A 19,234-nucleotide genomic window follows, 5' to 3' on the forward strand; every position below is an offset into this window, starting at 1 on the left:
GTACAACTAGGATTTGTACCACTTTGATTCAGTTAATATACTATAAGAGACGGTGTCCTAAGAGAGGTGATGCGGGGAAAAGAAAAGTAATATGTCAAGTCTATTAATAGGGAAGATAGATTATATTTCTTGATTTTAGCATTTTGCCTGTGCTTACACTGAAGATTTTTACTTGATCTTGCTCTGTTTTGTTTTTGATGCTGCCAAATGTAGATGCTCTGAATGATTTGGGAGTTGAGTAAAGTGTAGGTGTATTGCTGTATTTTGGAAATGGGGTTCAAATAAAAGATGTTATTCCTTCTACTATTTTTAATTTAACTTACATAATTTTGTTATTTATGGTATGTGTGAAAAATTCATATGTCTAGTCATGTTGCCATGTATGTGTATATTAAATCCTCACATAGTACATCTTAAACTTACATATGTTGTACCTCAATAATACTTCAATAAAGTTGGGGGAAAAAGTCATACCTTCAGTCAGGGATTCTCCGCTTCAGCATGATTCACATTTGGATTTATATACGTGTTTTGGAAATCTCTCCTGTGCACTGTAGAGGTGTTTAGTAGCATTCTTGGCCTCTACCACTAGTTGCCAGTAAAACCTCATCCCCCCGGCGATGACAACCAAAGATATCTCCAGACATTGTCAGTGTCCTCTGGGGTCAAAATCACCCTTGGTTAAGAGCCATCATCTTTCTTCTTTTGAGTCTAGAGAAAGACAATATTGTTAAGGAGTTAACCAGTACTAAATTTCATTATTTTTAGGACTTGGTGAAATACGAAAATAAGAAGAATGCTACACCCAGAACTAATTTGAAATCTCTTGTTTGTGAGCATAGAAATTCTTCTGGCAAAAAGGAACAAAAGGTTTGATCCAAAACTGACCATTTTCTTAACTTATAGTTATAAAGTAGAATATAAAAATAAAAATGTCACACTTGATTAGTAATTACCCAGAAATCCAGTTTTATCCAGTTATAACTCATTTATCTTCCATTTCCTATTCATCTAATTCAGCTTAGAATATAACCTTTAGCATTTGGCCAGTAGCAGGCCCTTCTCGATGCTTCTGAGCCAGTGTTCTGCCTGCCACACCCAGTTTGCCATTCTTGGGCTCTTTCCTCCTCTCCTCATATATTTAATCCTGAGCTTCCTGCCTGCACATCTGACCTGGGTCTGGCCTCTTTAATTCCTCTGTGGTTACAACTGTTTCCTTCTAACATTTTTCATCAATGGTAACAAAAAATGTTTTTCTTAGGTTTCCACACGTCCATCATCTAAAAAAACATACTCTTTACGGAGTCAGGCATCCACAGTTAGTACAAATGTGGCCACTAAGAAAAAAGAAGGAACGCTACAGAAATTTGGAGACTTCCTACAACATTCTCCAACAATTCTTCAATCAAAAGGTTGGCAGAAAACTTTTATGTTTGGTATAAGGTGCTTTCTATCTGGTTAGTGTATAAACTCAACAACAGTGATCATCTTATTTCGAATAGACATTGTCCTGCATTAAGTACAATGGGAGGGTGGTTGGAAGATGGTGACATGCTTAGGTGCTCACTGTAGAGGAGGAGACAGAACTACGGAAGTACAGTTGGCCGTGAACAACAACGCTTTGAGCTGCACGGGTCCACTTAGATGTGGATGGGTTTTGATAAGTATGTTACTGTAAATGTAGGATTTTCTTAATATTGTTTTTCTAGCTTATTGTTAGAATATAGTATATAACACATACAAAATCTATGTTAATTGGTAACGCTTCCAATGATATGTAAGGCTACTAGAAGTTAAGTTTTTGGGAAGTCAAAAGTTGCACATGGATTATTAACATTATGGGAGGTCGGTACCCCAAAGCTCTATGCTGTTCTAGGGTCAACTGTACTTCATCCAGAACAGGCTGCTTAATGTAGTTACAGGGATCCAAGAAAGTTCTGTGGTAGTATTGGAGGGAAGAGAGCTCTTTTGATTCCAAGGCTAAGGGAAAAAAAAAAATTTTTTTTTTTTTGGGGGAAGAGATGGGGTTTAACTTGGGTATTGAGATGCTGGCAGAATTACACCCTCTAGAGATGCACTGTATTATGGTGTATATATATATATATATTTTTTAATATTTATTTCTGAGAGAGAGAGACACAGTGTTTGCAGGGGTGGGTCAGAGAGAGAGGGAGACACAGAATCTGAAGCAGGCTCCAGGCTCTGAGCTGGCACAGAGCCTGACGCAGGGCTCAAACCCATGAACCGCGAGATCATGACTGGAGCCGAAGTCGGACCCTCAACCGACTGAACCACCCAGGTGCCCCTGTATTCTTAATAGCTTTTTTTTCTATCCATTGACAAACATTACCCATTCATGTATATCAAAAATATGTGTTTCTATAAATATCTCTTGAGTTTAGTTGCTTAATCGTTTCTTCTTTATAACATAACCATATTATCTGTATAAATATATACTAAGATACATATTTTTTTTTTTTTTTTTAAATGTTTTATTTATTTTTAGGAGAGAGAGAGAGAGAGACAGCGTGAGCAGGGGAGGGTCAGAGAGAGAGGGAGTCACAGACTCTGAAACAGGCTCCAGGCTCTGAGCTGGCAGTCAGCACAGAGCCCAACGCGGGGCTGGAACCCACGAACCGCGAGATCATGACCTAAGCGAAAGTCGGACGCTTAACTGACTAAGCCACCCAGGCGCCCCGATACATACTTTTTCTAAATATACACATACACATAAACACAAACATGCACACACACATTTCCCAGAGGAACAGTTTTAACACAGGTAGAGTACAGGAAAGTGTAAGGAATGTGCAGACAGTTCCAGTTAGTAATGTGCATCTGGCTCAGAGAATGTGGGGGCAAGAGGCAGGCCAAGGACTGGATTTTCATTAACTTAACCTCAGGGGTGATTGTGGGATAAATTTGAGACTACCGGTGAGGAGCATGAGGGAAAGGGACTGACTAAAAGCAGGGGATGCTTGAGTTGAGTCAGATAGGCTGTGGAAAAACACTTCGTGTAGAAACTTACTACTGAGGTTCCCAAACTTGGTTCATAGTGCCTTTAATGTCTCAGTTTTTTTTCATTGTTACCCAATACCCAAAGAAACAGCTAATATTTTATCCATTAGTGCTGAGGCCAAACAACCACTGCAAATTCAGCTTCTGAAAATCCAGTTTGTAAAGTTACATCATCATCAAAAGGAACGTAACACGTTATTGCTTGAAACTATACCACCTTGACCTACTGCGTGTCACTGTTTTCTCTGAAAATTTAAAATATTTCAAGGTGCTCCTTTGATTTTGCTGTAGTATGGCTGGCTTCATGCACAGTTTGGGAACTTTAGACTCACCAAACCTCATTTGCATATATATACATATTTTTATGATATGTACTTTTTAAAAAGATATAATTAGTATAAGCATAGAAGATATCTGGAGGGACAGACAGCAACTGATAAATGTCTAAATGTAGAGAGGGAGGACTTGTTATTTTTTCTTCTTTTTAAAAATTTATTTTTTAAATTTACATCCAAGATAGTTAGCACATGGTGTGCAACAATGATTTCAGGAGTCGATTCCTTAATGCCCCTTACCCATTTAGCCCATGCCCCCTCCCACAACCCCTCCAGCAAACCCTCTGTTCTCCATATTTAAGAGTCTATATTATTTTTCCTTCTCTTCCTTTATGTTCATCTGATTTGTATCTTAAAGTGAGGACTTGTTATTTTAGATTCTTAGGTATTTTTGTTTAGATTACATTGATTAGCACTTATATAGTGAAAGAAAATTAAGCTTTCAAGGAAAGGAGCACCTGTATGGTAATTGACTCCCTTACTTGGTTGACTCAGCTCGCTAACAGCTTCCCTACCTGTACAGCAGGTTTGGTTGTTTTTTTGTTTGTTTTTAAGTTCATTTATTTAATCTCTACACCCAACACGGGGCTTGAACTCATGACCCTGACGTCAAGAGTTGCATATTCTTCCGACTGAGTCAGCCAGGTGCTCCTAGTGTGGATTTTTAAAAACTTAATTCTAGGAGTAGAAGACGCCCCTGTTTTGGGTTATAAGTACACTATGTGTCTGTTGTTGATCACTGAGAAATCTAGGGGAAAAAATAGAGATTAGTTTTTAGAATTCTGCTGCTCTTGATAACCACTATTATTTCATTCCTTGATATCACTGGTCTCCCTTCCTTTCCCTCTTGTCTCTCTCCTGTCCCTCCGGTGCATGGCCACCAGAGTGATCCTTTCAAAGTGCAAATCAAAGTATTTAAACTATAATTTTTGTGTTCTTATTTCTCTCACTGCAGTATAAGCCTCACAAGTGCCACATGTTTGTGTGGTTCACCTCCTCAGCCCTTTGTGGCTGGCACATCGTACTGGGGAGTTTGGGGCTCCAGGCCAAAATCCTATGTGTAATCTTTTTGTTTTTTTTTAGGCTGACCCATAGGCAGTTAGAAAATATTTATCTGTTAGGCCTCATGGCTTTTTCATGGGAAACATTGTCCTCCCCACACCAAAGGAGTGCAGTCTCTGAAGGGAGTTACAGTCAAGGTCTCAGGACCCTGGCCAGCCATGCCCTTACACATATCTGCAGTCCTCGCCAAGGTGCCGTCATTCAGAGCCTCCTTAATGGGGGCCTTCAGCAGAGAAATTTCTCAGGCCCCTCGTCCTCGGACCTTCTTATGACAGGAAAAGGGAAGGGGACCTGGAAGACACTTGGACTTTACTTTTCCACTCTTCCACCTTCTTTCTGGCCTCCTGCCCTAAGGTCCATAAAACAGCAAAGGCAAGAGCTTTTTGTTCAGTGCTCCCTTGGCAGTGAGATGACTCCCCACTTCTGTGCTGATCCTCTTGGCCTAGACCACACCTGGGGAAAGATGGCAGGTGGGTGGGAGTTGATACTTTCTCAAGTTTGCCTCTTGCTTATTCTGTTGCAGTTAAGTGGTTAAAGGCCTTAAGGTCTTGCTTTCATTTTGGCTTATTAACCGAACTGGCTACTCTGATACCTGGCACCTCAGCTCTCTCAAGCCCAGACTAACCCTAGGCAAGTAGACTTTCAATTTAGCATATTTTCTTCAATCTTTTTTCTGTTTAAAAAAAAAAAAAAATATATATATATATATATATATATATATATATAGTTGAGATCATATGTATATGGATTTTCTATCCAGCAGGTTTCCTAAATGGAAATATGTTTTCTATTAAAATCCATAAGCGCCTGTTGAAAAACAAACAAATGTCGGGATGCCTGGATGGTTCAGTTGGTTAAGTGTGTGACTCTTGACTTGGCTCCAGTCATGATCTCACAGTTCATGAGTTCAAACCCTGTGTTGGTCTCTGTGTTGCCGGTGTGGAGCTTGCTTGGGATTCTCTCTTTCTCTCTCTGCCCCCTCTTCCCTGCTCTTTCTCTCTCTCTCTCTCAAAATAAATAAATAAAAGAAAAGAAAAATAGGGGTACCTTGGGTTGCTCAGTTGGTTGAGCATCTGACTTCACCTCAGGTCACGATCTCAGAGTTTGTGAGGTCAAGCCCCACATCGGGTTCACTGCTGTCAGTATATAGCCCGCTTCAGATCCTTTGTCCCTCCTTCTCTGCCCCTTCTCCATTTGTGCTCTGTAAACATAAATAAAACCTTAAAAACAAACAAATGTACAAAGTAAGAAACTGAAAAAATTTTTCCCACTTCCCAGAAAGAAGCAACCGTTAACAATTTGATTTCTTTTACTGTGTGTATGTGTGTGTGTGTTAATTATAAGCAGAGGGTTCATGATTATAAACTACTTTCACTTAATCTTGATTGTGGATATCTCTACATGTGAGTACTGCTGCACGGTCTAGTATGTATGGATCCTTTTTTTTTTTTTTTATAACAGCATAAGCCTCTTCACGTCATTAAAGACATTTATTGGCTGTACTGTAATTTACCAAACCTTCCACCATGTTGAACATTAGTCAAATCATGTTCTATTTATTTGTGTTTTTGTTTTTGCTGTTCATCATTATGCCATGTGTTTATGAGGCATTTAATTTTTTCACTGTGAATTGTCTAGTCCTGTCCTTTCCACATTTCTAAGTTGCAGTGCTTTTCTCTTTGGTATTTTTTTTTTCTTTATTAAGGATTTCAAACCTTTCTAGTTACAGAGTTATTTATTTCAGGATTTAAACTTTTTTTTCCATAGCAAAGAAGATCATTGAAACGATGAGTTCTTCAAAGCTCTCAAATGTAGAAGTAAGTAAAGAAAATGTGTCTCGACCGAAACGGGCGAAGCGGAAATTATACACAAATGAAATTTCATCTCCTATCGATATATCTGGCCAGGTGGTAAGCTACTCCTTTGGTTGCTTGAAAGTAAAACTGTTCGTCCTCTCTTTAATTCTGAAGTATTCATACAATTTAAATTTTATAATGGTTTGAATTTTTATTCTTTAGGTCACATCTCTTGAAATACGCTTTAAGTGTTAAACTTTTGCTATGTGAGGTGCTAAATTTATCATCAAAATAAGTGCTGCATTAATGTATATAAGGGTCATGCATTTACATTTATAAACTCCTCAGAGAAACTTTAATTCTATCAATAGAATTATCACTGTTGAATAATTTGTTTGCCTCTAACACCAATTTTTCTTGTGAACTTTATCATAGGAGTTGTACAAATCTGGCCTAACTGGGCCTGGTAAAAATACAGAATTGACATTCAGTCATTTCCTCCCACCTTTTCTCTAAGCCTTCCAGGTTCTTTTAAGAAAAGACTGTAGTTTGTCATCCTGACTCGATGACTCATTCTCTTCACTCAGAACAGTCTGTGCTGTTACAGGGAGAGTTCTTATTTCCCATCATGTTTGCATTCGCCCAGTAGATGAAAGTGACAGTAGAAAAGTAATTAAAGGAGAACGCTTCAACAGGAAGTGGTTTAGAGAAATCAGGGGAGAGACCTTTTGCAACAGTAGAGATCAGACTCGAAGGCAGGTGGTAAAGAATTAGGGTCAATTAGGACATGCTGTTGGAAATACTATTTTCTTAGTCACTTTTCACCATCTTTCTGATTAGTACATAATTTCTTCCCTTTGCTGAAGTTCTTTCATAGTTTGAATATAATATTCTTCCTACTTTTCTGAGTTATATACCATAGTCCCTTCTTATCCTTCGTTTTACTTTCCATGATTTCAGTAACCCATGATCCTCCTTCTGATGTATTATCAGGTCAATAGTAGCCTAACACTACATCATACTGCCTACACCATTCACTTCACTCATCTTGTCCCTTAGGTATCTTACCATTTCTAGTCATCACAAGGAGGAGGAAGAGGACAGTATGATAACATATTTAGGGAGAAAGAGACAACATTCACATAACTTACTATAGTATATTGCTGTAACTGTTTTGTTATTAGTGATTGTCAATGTAATAATGTGCCTAGCTTTTAAATTATACTATATCATAGTATGTATATGTACAGGAAAAAACAAACAGTATATGTAGGGTTTGGTACATCCACTGGGGATCTTGGAACATATGCCCCAGAGGTAAGGGGGGGATTACTATTCTTGTTGCTGTGAAAGATCATTTATTAAGAACTGTTTGAGGCACTGATCTCTAAATATTTCAGTAATTACTTCAAGATATAGATGTCTTGAATCCAATATAGAGTAAAGATGATTTTAATTCTATGTTAGGTAGTGTTGAAAAATCTTTACAAAATCTGTTACTTTAGACGATGCTTTTTCATAGGTTAGTATACCTGCAGTCCAAGAGGCCCCAAAATATTAAAATGTACCTATTATTCCAGTTATGAAGCACATGAATATCTTATTAAATTATAAATAAGCTTTAATTTATAAAAAAAATGTGAAATTGTTAATTTCAGATTTTGATGGACCATGAAGTAAAGGAGAGTGATCATCAGATTCTCAAACGACGGCTCCGAACTAAAACAGCCAAATAAATCACTTAGGGAGGATGTTTTAATATAAATTTTATGTTCAAAATCATTGTAACTTGTATGCTGACTTTTCAGAGAATTGTATATATTATGATGCATTTAATCCCTGTGTACACATTGCTGTTTTATACATAGTATAATTTTAATTCAATAAAGACAGTATATCAACAGCCCAATTTGTCTACTTCTCTAAGATTTTTCTCTTTTTGAGTATAGTTGGCACACAATATTACATTAGTTTCAGGTGTACAACTTAGTGATTTGACAAGCTTAGACATTGTGCTATATAATAGTTTTTCATACTGTATACCTTTTCCTTTTATTTCAGGCATGAGGATCAGTGAGGATCTTGGGAAAGAAACTGTTTTTGTTTTTTACATATATCGTAGATCAGATATTTGGTTTACTTCTATTTAGTAGTATCTTATGAATTGTTTTTATTCATTTGTTAGGAAACAACTGATTTTACATGTCTGGATTATGGCTAACTATAACTACTGTTGGGAGTAGGTGTGTACAGGTCTCATTGCCAGAATTTGTAGGCACATAATTTAGAAAAGATCTCAAGTCTTTAATTATAATGTCTTGTTAGTAGTAAAATAGGGTTCGCTTTCCCACTTTTCCAGGACACAGAAGATCAGAAGAAGAAAGGAAGTATCTAGACGCCAAAAAGTACTGATAGCTAGAAAATAAAAATTTTAGACCTGGAGGGACCTTAGAAATGCATTTTCTTAATTTTATAGATAAGAAAACAGACTCATAAAGTTTACTTAAGATCATATAACTAAGGTATATTGAACTTCAGTTTAAAAAAAAAGACACCAATAAGAAGCAAAAAACAAAGCAGAGGCCTCTAATTGTTGCCAACTGGGGGTTTTTAAATCTAAGAGCATGCATTTATATATCTAAAACCTTAAAAGTTTCATTGGATTTTATCACTGTTTACTTAATTATAATGATGACCTCGAGTTGGGAAAAAAGTTATCAGGTTTTTTAAATGTTTTATTTATTTTTGAGAGCAAGACAGAGCACGAGCAGGGAGAGAGAGAGGGAGGGAGGGAGACATAGAATCCAAAGCAGGCTCCAGGTTCTGAGCTGTCAGCACAGAGCCTGACGCAGGGCTCAAACTCACAGACCACAAGATTATGACCTGAGCCAAAGTTGGATGCCCAACCGACTGAGCCACCTAGGTGCACCTAACACAGCCTTTTAAAACAATAATATGTTTTTAATATGTTAGCTGGTTTTATTATGCTAAAAATATACACTCAGTTGATCTTCATTCACAGACTATGTTTGGAAATTTGCTGTTTGCTAAAATTTCCTTGTAATTCCAAAGTCAGTACTTTTGGCTCTTTAGTAGCCTTTCTCAGGCATGTGCAGAGTGGCAAAAAATTTGAGTTGCCCAAGATTCATGTTCCCAGCTAAGGTTGAACAAGGTGACACTGCCCTCTTGTTTCAGGTCTCAGAGTGTAAACAAGTGTCCACGTCCCTGAATATAGACTGAAATCAAGCCTCAACAACATTTGCATGGGAGACAGAGTTGACCATATTAGAAGGGCTTGAAATATACCTTGTACTTTTCAAAGATTCATACTAACAAAGCACAGAACCAAGCCTATGTAAGGTTGAAAGTAGTAATCAAAATGCCTCCTGGGACAAGAAATCAACACCCTTCAGAGGAAGATACAATACAGATTCTCCATCACATATGCTTTATGATGTGTGATACCAGAGTCAAAACAAAGCTTGACATGGCCCATATGTTGAATTTTGCAAAAACTTTAAAACAACTCATAAGTACATGTTCAGGAATTTAAAGGAAATGGCATCTTAATGACTGTAGACATAAGGAATCTCAGCAAAGAAGTGGCAAGTATAAAGAAAAATAAAATGGAGTTGTTACAACTGAAAAGATAACTGAAATGAAAAATCTACTGGAGAGATTTAGCAGCAAAGATGTCAAAAGAACAATCAGTTTAAATTGCCCAAGCAGGAAAAAAGATTGAAGAAAGAACAGAGCCTCAGGGTCCTATAGAACAATATCAAATGGACTGACACACATGTAATTGGAGATTCATAAGATTAAAAAAAAATAGGGCAGAAAAAGTATATTTTAAGGAAAATGGCCATTGTATAAGTTTTATGAAGAAATAGTGACTTTAAATATCTGTAAACCCCAATTAACATAAATCCAAAAAGAATTATACCTAGGAAGATCATAGTCAAACTACTGAAAAACAACGGTAAGGAGAAAAGTTTGAAAGAAAAATCACAATCTTGAAAATCATGGGAAAACACACATTACATATGAGCCACTGACTGACTGAGAAATTTAAGAATTATATAGAAAATTGTAAAGAGAACACAACCAACCTAATAAAAATCTGGTAAAAGACTTCAACAGACCCTTCACTAAAGAATATACAAACAATGGTCAATACACACATGAGAAGATACTCAAGTCATTGGTTATCATGGGAAGACAAAAGCCAAAAGTAGAGGCAAAACTAATAGTGATTTCTTCAAGGCTGGGGTCAGGAAATGGGCTCAGAGGACATGAGAAATCAGTGGGAATTAGTAAGAGTGACCAGTTTGAATCTCTTCATTTGAATGTCTTCTGGATGTGTAAAAAGCAGTAAATAAGATGCATCCTCCATGTTACGTGTATCCTGTAGGTGTATATATGCCTTTGATGTATTTTCCTTTCAAGATTATCAACTGTGTGTTTGGCAAATGCATATTAAGTAAATCGGTAATCAGTTGGAGAAAAAAAAGCAAGCTAAGAAAGACCTTGGAGAAGTTTTAAAAACTATCATTTTTAAACTTTTTAAAACAATGTATTGATTTTTGAGAGAGAGAGGGGGACACAGTGCGAGCTGGGGAGGAGCAGAGAGAGGGAGACACAGAATCAGAAGCAGGCTCCAGGCTCTGAGCTGTCAGCACAGATCCTGACATGGGGCTGGAACTCAACGAACCAGGAGGTGATGACCTGAGCCGAAGTCGGATGCTTAACCAACTGAGCCACCCAGGCGCCCCTTAAAAACTATTTTCAAGAAACTTTTCATTTGTAAATAATTTCAAGATTACAGAGAAGTAGCACAAATAAGAATATTACACTGAAGACTTTTAGAATCTTTACCCAGATCCTTCTGTTTTTAAGCTCTCTTGAGATATAATTGACAAAATTGTAAGATATTTAAAGTGTACAAAGTGATGATTTGATATATATGTATACATTGTGAAGGGATCCCCCTTGCCAATGAGTTAACACATCCCTCACCTCACATACATATTCCCGCCCCCCATCTTTTGTGGTGAACAAGTTCTAGTAGGAAATTTTCAATTCTACAATACAGTGCTGTTTGGCAAAGTAAGTTTTAATGAGTGAAGATGAAGGGGAAAGCAGGGTTTGAGGGGGCACCTAAAATGCTCTAGGGCTCTGTTCCTAGAGGAGCGTGGACACTCAGGGAAGAAGGAAGACCCACCTTCATAGGTTCTTGAGAGAATTAAGTGAGAAAGTATGTAAAAAATTTGTAAACACATAAGTAATTAAAATAAGGTTGAGACTGCTTGCCAGTTTTACCCAGGGACAGATCTGATTGGGGATTTGCTCAGCACATTCTGTCTCATCATACGGAGAGTCACACAGGAAGCAAATTTAGATTTCTTATATTCTTAGCATCAACTTGCCAAGTTCTCCTCTGGAAGGTGGAAAAAGGCCCCTAGAATATTATGGAATTTACCCGCATAGTCTGTTCTTTTTCCTTTATGGCAATCTTACAGCAAGGATGATTGTCTAGTATCCATCACCCATTTAGAGCTGCTTCTAACTCAGTGGTTCTTAGTGCTGATTGCACATTAGTATCACCTATATACCTAAAGTGCGCGGGCGCGCGCGCACACACACACACACACACACACAGCCCTGGTCCTTTCCCATACTGGACTGAATTGGTCTGGGGAGGGGCCTGGTATCACACACACACACACACACACACACAGCCCTGGTCCTTTCCCATACTGGACTGAATTGGTCTGGGGAGGGGCCTGGTATCCTGATTGTTTACAAGCACCAGTGGTGATCCTGAAGTGCAGCAGGCTTGAGAACCACAGCCGACATTGCAACGATAAGTTTGTCCGCCAGATGGAGACAAAGTACTTCTCTGTGCAAATGCTCCACACCAAAAAAACCCATTCTCTGACTTCACATCTGTACTAACTCCAATTTATGTAATGTACCGAACAAGGCAAACATGTGGGAAGATAGGTAGAATTATCCATGGTACTGTTGCTTGCCAACCAGAGATATTCTTGCCACCACGGGGGAAAATTCCAGGAACCAATTTAAAAAATATCATGTGGCTAAAAATAAAACCTATTCACCCAATTACCTGAGCTAGCATCTGGAAATATTTATTAATCCTTTTCCTAGCTCACTTTGATAAAGTAGACAGTATAGGAAAGGAGGGTAACATTGTTCATATAGAGTGGAAATTTTTGACATAAGATCATTCTAAGAATAATGCAAATAGATCAACGTCAGCACATGTAAATGAGATTAAAATATGCTTACAAGATTTTAGGAAATATGCAGATATAATAATGTGACTTCGAGTTATTCTTAAGTCTGAAATACTTGATTGACAGTTCCCAATTTTTATTTCTCTCACCTCTTGCCAGGCTCTGTCGTGGAAGCTATCAACAGCTACAAACTTGATCTCTGTCCTCTTATAGCTGGAGATGACTGGTGAAAATCCCTGGGAAGGACTTCTCTTCCTGACTATTCTCTATTTCTATTTCTTCTCTCACTTGCCTCTACCCCCTTCCCCCTGTCTTCTTAGGGACACAAAACTTGGAGGTGGAGCAACCAGCGATCACTCTATGAGATGACAAGTAGGGACAAGTCAGTATAACTAAGGCTGGCGGAGAGGACAGGCAGGAGGAACGTGGGTCTCCAAGGGTCCCTCTGGGCACTACTATGCTAGCAAGGACTTCCTGTCTCTGAACTTGTTATGAGGGAAAAGGAGGCTTCCTGTGACTTGCAGATAAATTTATTCCTGACTGATCCATCACTGAAAAGTTATATTGCCATATAGACATATATTTATCATATTGACCTTAGACATTATCCTTTCTAGTTATTTTCTTTTTAATCTTTCTAGGTAAATGAAACCCTGTTGGCTTTTGACAAAACTAGGAATTTAGGAGTTCAACTTTCTTTTTGGGTTATTTCTTTTTTTTAAGTTTTTTTTTGAGGGTGGGGAGTACACGTGTGAGTGGGGGAGGGGCAGAGAGTGAATCCCAAGCAGGCTTTGAACTGTAGGCAGGGAGCCCAAGATGGAGCTCGATCTCACAAAGTGTGAGGTCATGAACCGAGCCAAGATCATGACCTGAGCTGAAATCAAGAATCGGACACTTAGCCAACTGAGCCACCCAGGAGCCCCAGTTTTTGGTTATTTCTAAAAAGTGTATATTAAATACTTAATTGTAAATACCACACGAACTACAGAGCATCTCTGCCGTAACCATATTTTTGGAGCCAAAATGCATAGTTTGACATATCACCTGGTTATAGGGTATTTTCAGCACAACAGTACTCAAGATGTTCTGTTACCCTACCTGGAACAGCCTGTGGTTTCCTCAGGGTATGTACCAGGTCAAAGCATACAGACGCCCCGCTGTGGCCCGACACACAAACAACAGAATAGAAACAAGAAACCACTAACAATAGGCAACAGGTGTTTACATCAACATAGGCTTAATTTGATCTTAAAGGTAGATGACAAAGATATCTAATTGGGAAAAGAACTGGTAGATCATAGGATTTCTACATCTTGATTAAGCATAGTGGCAATTTGTGATTTGATGGTTAGGATATTCGGGATAATTGGTATCCTTTAGTTCCTAGGAGGATTTCATGGAAGAGAATTTCACAGAATTCAGGGGCTGTTTAAAGAACCTGGGAGAGCTGACGTGGCAAAGTGAGGAGAAAGATATTACAGGCATAAGATGTTGCCTTGGGAAGGTCATAAAGGCACAGCTGAGCCCTCCCTGGGGCACAACCTACCTGTGCCTCAGCCTGTCATACGCCAGCTCTGTGAGCAGCCCAGGGGGTGGTGACAAGTGTATGTCTAGAAGGCAAAGGTAATTGACTAGGAAGTAGGAGGAAGTAAATCCCTTTAAATGTTGAATTTCATTAGGTCTGTTCCTGATGCTCTCTTCTCATTTTCATGCTTTTATCACTTGCTGGAAACTCTCACATCTTTATCTCCAAACCTAATTCTTCCCTCCAGATTCAGACTTGTTGCCTGCTGCCTCTGATTATTCACACCTGGGTTTTTGCACAGTCATTTCATACTGACCGTGTCCAGAAAGCAATTTGTTAAACTGGTATCTTTTTTTCATGTACGGTCCCTTTTCTCAGTCTGTAATCTTTGGCATTTAGTTATTTATTCAGCTTTGTTCACATAGAATTGACAAAGTTGCAAGGTATTTAAGGTACAGAGCACGATCATTTGGTATATGTATGCATTGTGAAAGGATTCCTCCCATTAATTAACATGTCTATCACTTCACATGTTTACCTTTTTTGTCTGTGTGAGAACAATGAATTTCTACTCTCTTAGCACCTTTCAATATTACACTAAGGTGTTATCAACCACAGTCACTGTGTTGTGCATTAGATCCTCAGATCTCGTTTATCTTCCAAAAGGTCTGAACCCTTTCTCCAATTTCTCCCTGACTCCCTATTTTGCTCTCCCTCCCCATGGTCCCTGTTTGTTTTTTGTTTTCTGTCTTGTTACATTCCACACAGATGGGATACCATGCAGTATTTGGTATTAGTCTTTCTCTCTGACAACTATTCACTGTGTGCTGGCTCAGTGCCACCCCCATTGCTGGTGACACCCGGGCCTGCAGACCACACGTGCTTCCATCCCCTGCATTTTCAATCTGGGGGGCAGGCTGCCACTGAACAAGCACACAATAATGACATATTCCAATCCATGATGACAAAGGAACGCACACAGGATGCGGTCTCAGAATACCGGAGGGGGCCTCCAGGTCTCATTTGGCAGAATTTTCACCCACCTAATCATCCAAGCTAGAAAATGGGCCGCCATTCTTTTATTTTCCCTTCTACTATTTATACACAGCGAACCACCTCTCGCCTGTTTGACCTTGTAAATATTTCTCAAACCTCAATCCTCTTTCCCTTCCTCACTACGCTGAGACTGTCTCCATCTTCTGTACGGATCGTGCATTACTGATGCCAGGCTTTGTACACTTTTCCCCTTGCCCTGCTCTCCACCCCTATCCCTTCCCAGACTGCCTCCAGACAGCTTTATCCAAAACCTATATCTGACCGTTCTATGTTTCTGGCTAAAGCTTTCCTGGTAGTTTTCTATTTTATGTTATAAAATCAGCTTAGGGGCACCTGGGTGGCTCAGTCAGTTAAATGTCTGACTTCGGCTTAGGTCATGATCTCATGGTTTGTGGGTTCGGGCCCTGCATCGGGCTCTGTGCTGACAGCTTGGAGACTGGAGCCTGCTTCAGATTCTGTGTCTTCCTCTCTCCCTGCCCCTCCTCCCTCTCATGCTCTGTCTCTCTCTTTCAAAAAAAAAAAAAAAATTAAAAAATACGTAAAAGTCAGCTTAGATTTTTAAACTCATCATTTTTTTCTCAGTCTTAAATTTTACATTCAAACAACACCAAACTATTTAGTGTTTCTTGAACACATTATTATGGCATTTCAGGCCTTCGAGCCTCTGATCCTGCCGTCCCATCTATGTGGTTCTACCTCACCTTCTCATCTTTGTCTGACTTCCAATTTGCTGGTCTCCCACGGCCTTCCCGTGCTCATAGTGGTTTATGCTTATTTACCCTCATTATAGTACTCAATACTACATTATATGTCACATTTGCCTGCCATTCTAGAATGTGGGTACCTCAAGGATGGGGGCTTACTTTACGCACTGCCCTGTCCAGCAGTATGCTTGGCAAATGCGATTTATAATGGAGCTCACCACTGAGTGGAACCAGAAGTGGAGAAATAGCTTACCTGGGAAGAAATGTGATTTGATGCCTAAGACCAGGAAGCGATTGGTGATTTATGGTTTGATTGTCCAACTGGCCTCAAAAGTCAACAGCACAGAGGTTATGACTCCCTTACACAGACACATACTTTCATCAATCACAGACGGGCATAAGCACTTGATCTACTAAATGGTGAACATGTGCAGGGCATGATCTTTAAGGTAACACTGACCTTCCACTTACAAGAAGAGAGCTCTCATCTTACCCTAATGAATGGTTGGGATTGTTGTGGTAATGGATGTTTGGTGCTGACTCCATCCATAATAGCATGCTGGAGAGTATGATTTATTGGCTGGGTTTTTCTCATGCAAACAGAGTTAAATACTAGTCTCCTGAGAGCAACTCGCCGAGAGCCCAGGTGCTACACAGCAGCCTCTAGGATGAAGCATTCACGGGCCCTGGTATTTGGACAGCTGGGCAAGTGCAGCTGTATCTGAGACACAGTAAAAAATTTTTTTTTGGTTTATCTGATATTCAGATTTAAAGGACATCAGGTGTTTTATCTGGCAACTCTACACAAAAGTGATTTAATAAAACATACCCCAAATTAGGGGCTGTTTGACGAGTGAGGAAGCATTTTGGAAAATGTCTGAAGAACCGGTTTCTAGCCACAGCTCTTACATCTCTCAGCTGCTGTCACCTTATGGAATGAGAGGGTTTCAGAGTCCATGGTTTTCAGATTTTTTTAGTTTCAAAAGCTGACCAAATGAAATTTTATTAGAAAGCCCACTATCTAAAACAGGAGCGGAATTGCTGTTGAAGCTGAGTATGGGTCACTCCCCACCCCAAGGAGGTGGAACTGAGCACAGCTTGAAAACTATAGGACTTGGTGATTCCTTCCACCTGTGACAGTCTCAGAGTCCAAGTGAATCATTTTACAGGGAGTGAGGGTCCCGTTGGTGGTTGATCATACCATTCTTCCCTAGTTACAGTGGCAAATATCTGTTTTTCCTTCTCTGCAGAGGGAAGGAAAAACAGATATTGTTAGCAATAAAGGTGGCAATTAGGAAGGACCAAATAGATTTATTAACTACCTTCATTTATTTCTTCAACAGACATGGTTGAGCACTTACTACCGACAAGGCGATGTATTCAACAGACCCTTTGGAGGGAGACTAAGGGGAAGCTTTAGAAGGACCTCTTAATTGAGTAGGAGAGCTAAACCTTGCATACAAGTAATCACATTTGCACTTACTGGGATTCACTATGTGATAGGCTTGTTAAGAAATACTTCAGGGAGCATTGATCCAGCTCACAATTCTCCTTCCTTCCCACCTGCTCTCACAACAACCGATTTCCTTTCAAATGTTTTTCTAAAACATAACAAGATGACTCTGTTATCTCTGAATTTGTCTAGCTGATTTAGGATATTACTATTTATAAGAAGCGCTGCCTTTGCTCAGTGTAGGATGATAAAGTCATAGCATGTGTTCTTCCCAAAAAGGTGTCCCTGAGACGCAGCCCCCTCCCACAGTGGGATGCGTCCCCAGGTCTGAGGCAGAAGAGGTCATTTTGGACATCATTCTCATTTTTGCCTGTGCACATGCTGAGGCACTTATCAAATTTTGCCATTTCTCATTCTGCAGGATTCCCTGACTTTTCTCCTCCCTTCTTTCCCTGCCATGCCTAATTGCTCACCTAAGCTCTCGGCTCATCCCACAACTACCTCACCACCCTTTTCTGTTTCCAAGTCTCTCTCTCTTCCTTTTAATATTTTGCATGGCTTGGGCAAGAGTTCTTCTTAGCCATCCTAGGGCTCATAGCAAGGGCTTTGAACCCACTGCTCTGCCCTTGTCTCTCTGTGACAGAGAACTCTCAGGTGCTGTTTGAACAAACACCAACATTTTGACACGGCACTAAAAGGCCAGTCATTTTTTATTTGGATTTACATTTTAAAAAACGTTTTGTTTTTCTTCCATGGATTGCCAAATAATATCTGTTGATATGGAAATTTTAAAAGTATGCAAATTTTTAAAAAGTAAATGAAAATCATATATAAACTCATATGTATTTATATATGATTTATATAATATCAAATCTACTTCTGGGGGCGGAAATGGGAAACGAACATCTAAGATATCCTTTTGGACTGTCTTTCTCTGCCCATCTATTTTTTCTTCAACAAAATAGAAGCAAGTACATAGGGCTTTGCACCTTGCTTTTTCATTTAACAATATATAGTGAGCATCTTCTGATTTTATTAAATATTTTTCCTCTGGGGCAGTCAGTTAAGCGTCCCACTTTGGCTCAGCTCATGATCTCCCAGTCTGTGAGTTCGAGCCCCACACTGGGCTCTGTGCCAACAGCTCAGAGCCCGGAGCCTGCTTCAGATTCTGTGTTCCCTTTCTCTCTCTGCCCCTCCCCCACTCACACTCTGTCTCTCTCTCTCTCTCTCTCTCAAAACTAAAAACATCCAAAAAAATTTTTTTCCTCAATCACTTTAAAGACTCTGTGGTGTTCCATTGGATGCATAGGCCATAACTTATTTAGCCTTCCCTGTTTTCTCAGTCATCTAGGGTTCTCAGGTTTTCGCTGTTAAAAACAATGCTGCACTGAAGAGTGCCGGAACTCCCGTGTAACACAGGGGAGTGCTTTCTTTCCTTAGGTCACTTCGCAGAGAAAGTATCTACACTGAGCCTACGTGATTTCACCACGTGTTTTGCCAGATTTCACCTTGTGTTTTGGGCAGACTTGCTCATGGTGTGGCTAATCAGTTCCTGGCTGTCTGCCTCCTCGCCACCTAAGACCCCAGTCCCATGTCTTCTGTCGCCTATAAACCACAGCTGTGCCAGCAGAGCTCACCTGATGAACACGACTCACTTCTTCCTGTTCTGCAGGTGGAAGGAAGGCAGGGCCACCCACTCCCTTCTCCTTCCAGTGTTACTGTTACTCCCGTCTCCTACTTGAGAGCACCCCAGGACGACAAAGTCCCCTAACTTGAGCCTCGCTGAGACTGTGGCGAGGGCAGCCTCTCTACTCGCTGTGACTCACGACGCACACATTCACGCTCACACTGCACTGTGTGGACACTCACCACAGCGCTGAGTCCCCAGTGATGCTCCCAGAGAGGAGCGTCGAGATCAGGGACCGTGGAGCTGGCTCCTGTCTCTGGCTGGGAGCAGAGAGGTGGGCACTAAGCAGGGTCATGTCAGGAAGCCTCAGGACTCATTTTACAATTTTAGCAGAGGACGGA

General features: G+C 39.8%; 1 protein-coding gene across 6 annotated transcripts in view; it reads left to right on the forward strand.

Annotated features, from left to right (window-relative positions):
- Window positions 1-8,120, forward strand: part of KIF20B (kinesin family member 20B) — an 85,033-nt gene extending 76,913 nt beyond the window's left edge. For all 6 annotated transcript variants that reach the window (XM_039224739.1, XM_039224741.1, XM_039224738.1 and 3 more), the window contains 4 exons: window positions 769-870; window positions 1,262-1,412; window positions 6,183-6,325; window positions 7,870-8,120. In XM_039224739.1, the coding sequence (XP_039080670.1) occupies window positions 769-870; window positions 1,262-1,412; window positions 6,183-6,325; window positions 7,870-7,947 (474 nt within the window). In that variant the 3' untranslated portion in view covers window positions 7,948-8,120. The remainder of the gene's footprint in view (window positions 1-768; window positions 871-1,261; window positions 1,413-6,182; window positions 6,326-7,869) is intronic.
- Window positions 8,121-19,234: the final 11,114 nt, after the last annotated feature.

The sequence above is a fragment of the Hyaena hyaena genome, unplaced genomic scaffold, assembly GCF_003009895.1.
Source record: "Hyaena hyaena isolate Hyena2069 unplaced genomic scaffold, ASM300989v1 scaffold_1760, whole genome shotgun sequence".
Lineage (NCBI taxonomy): Eukaryota > Metazoa > Chordata > Mammalia > Carnivora > Hyaenidae > Hyaena > Hyaena hyaena.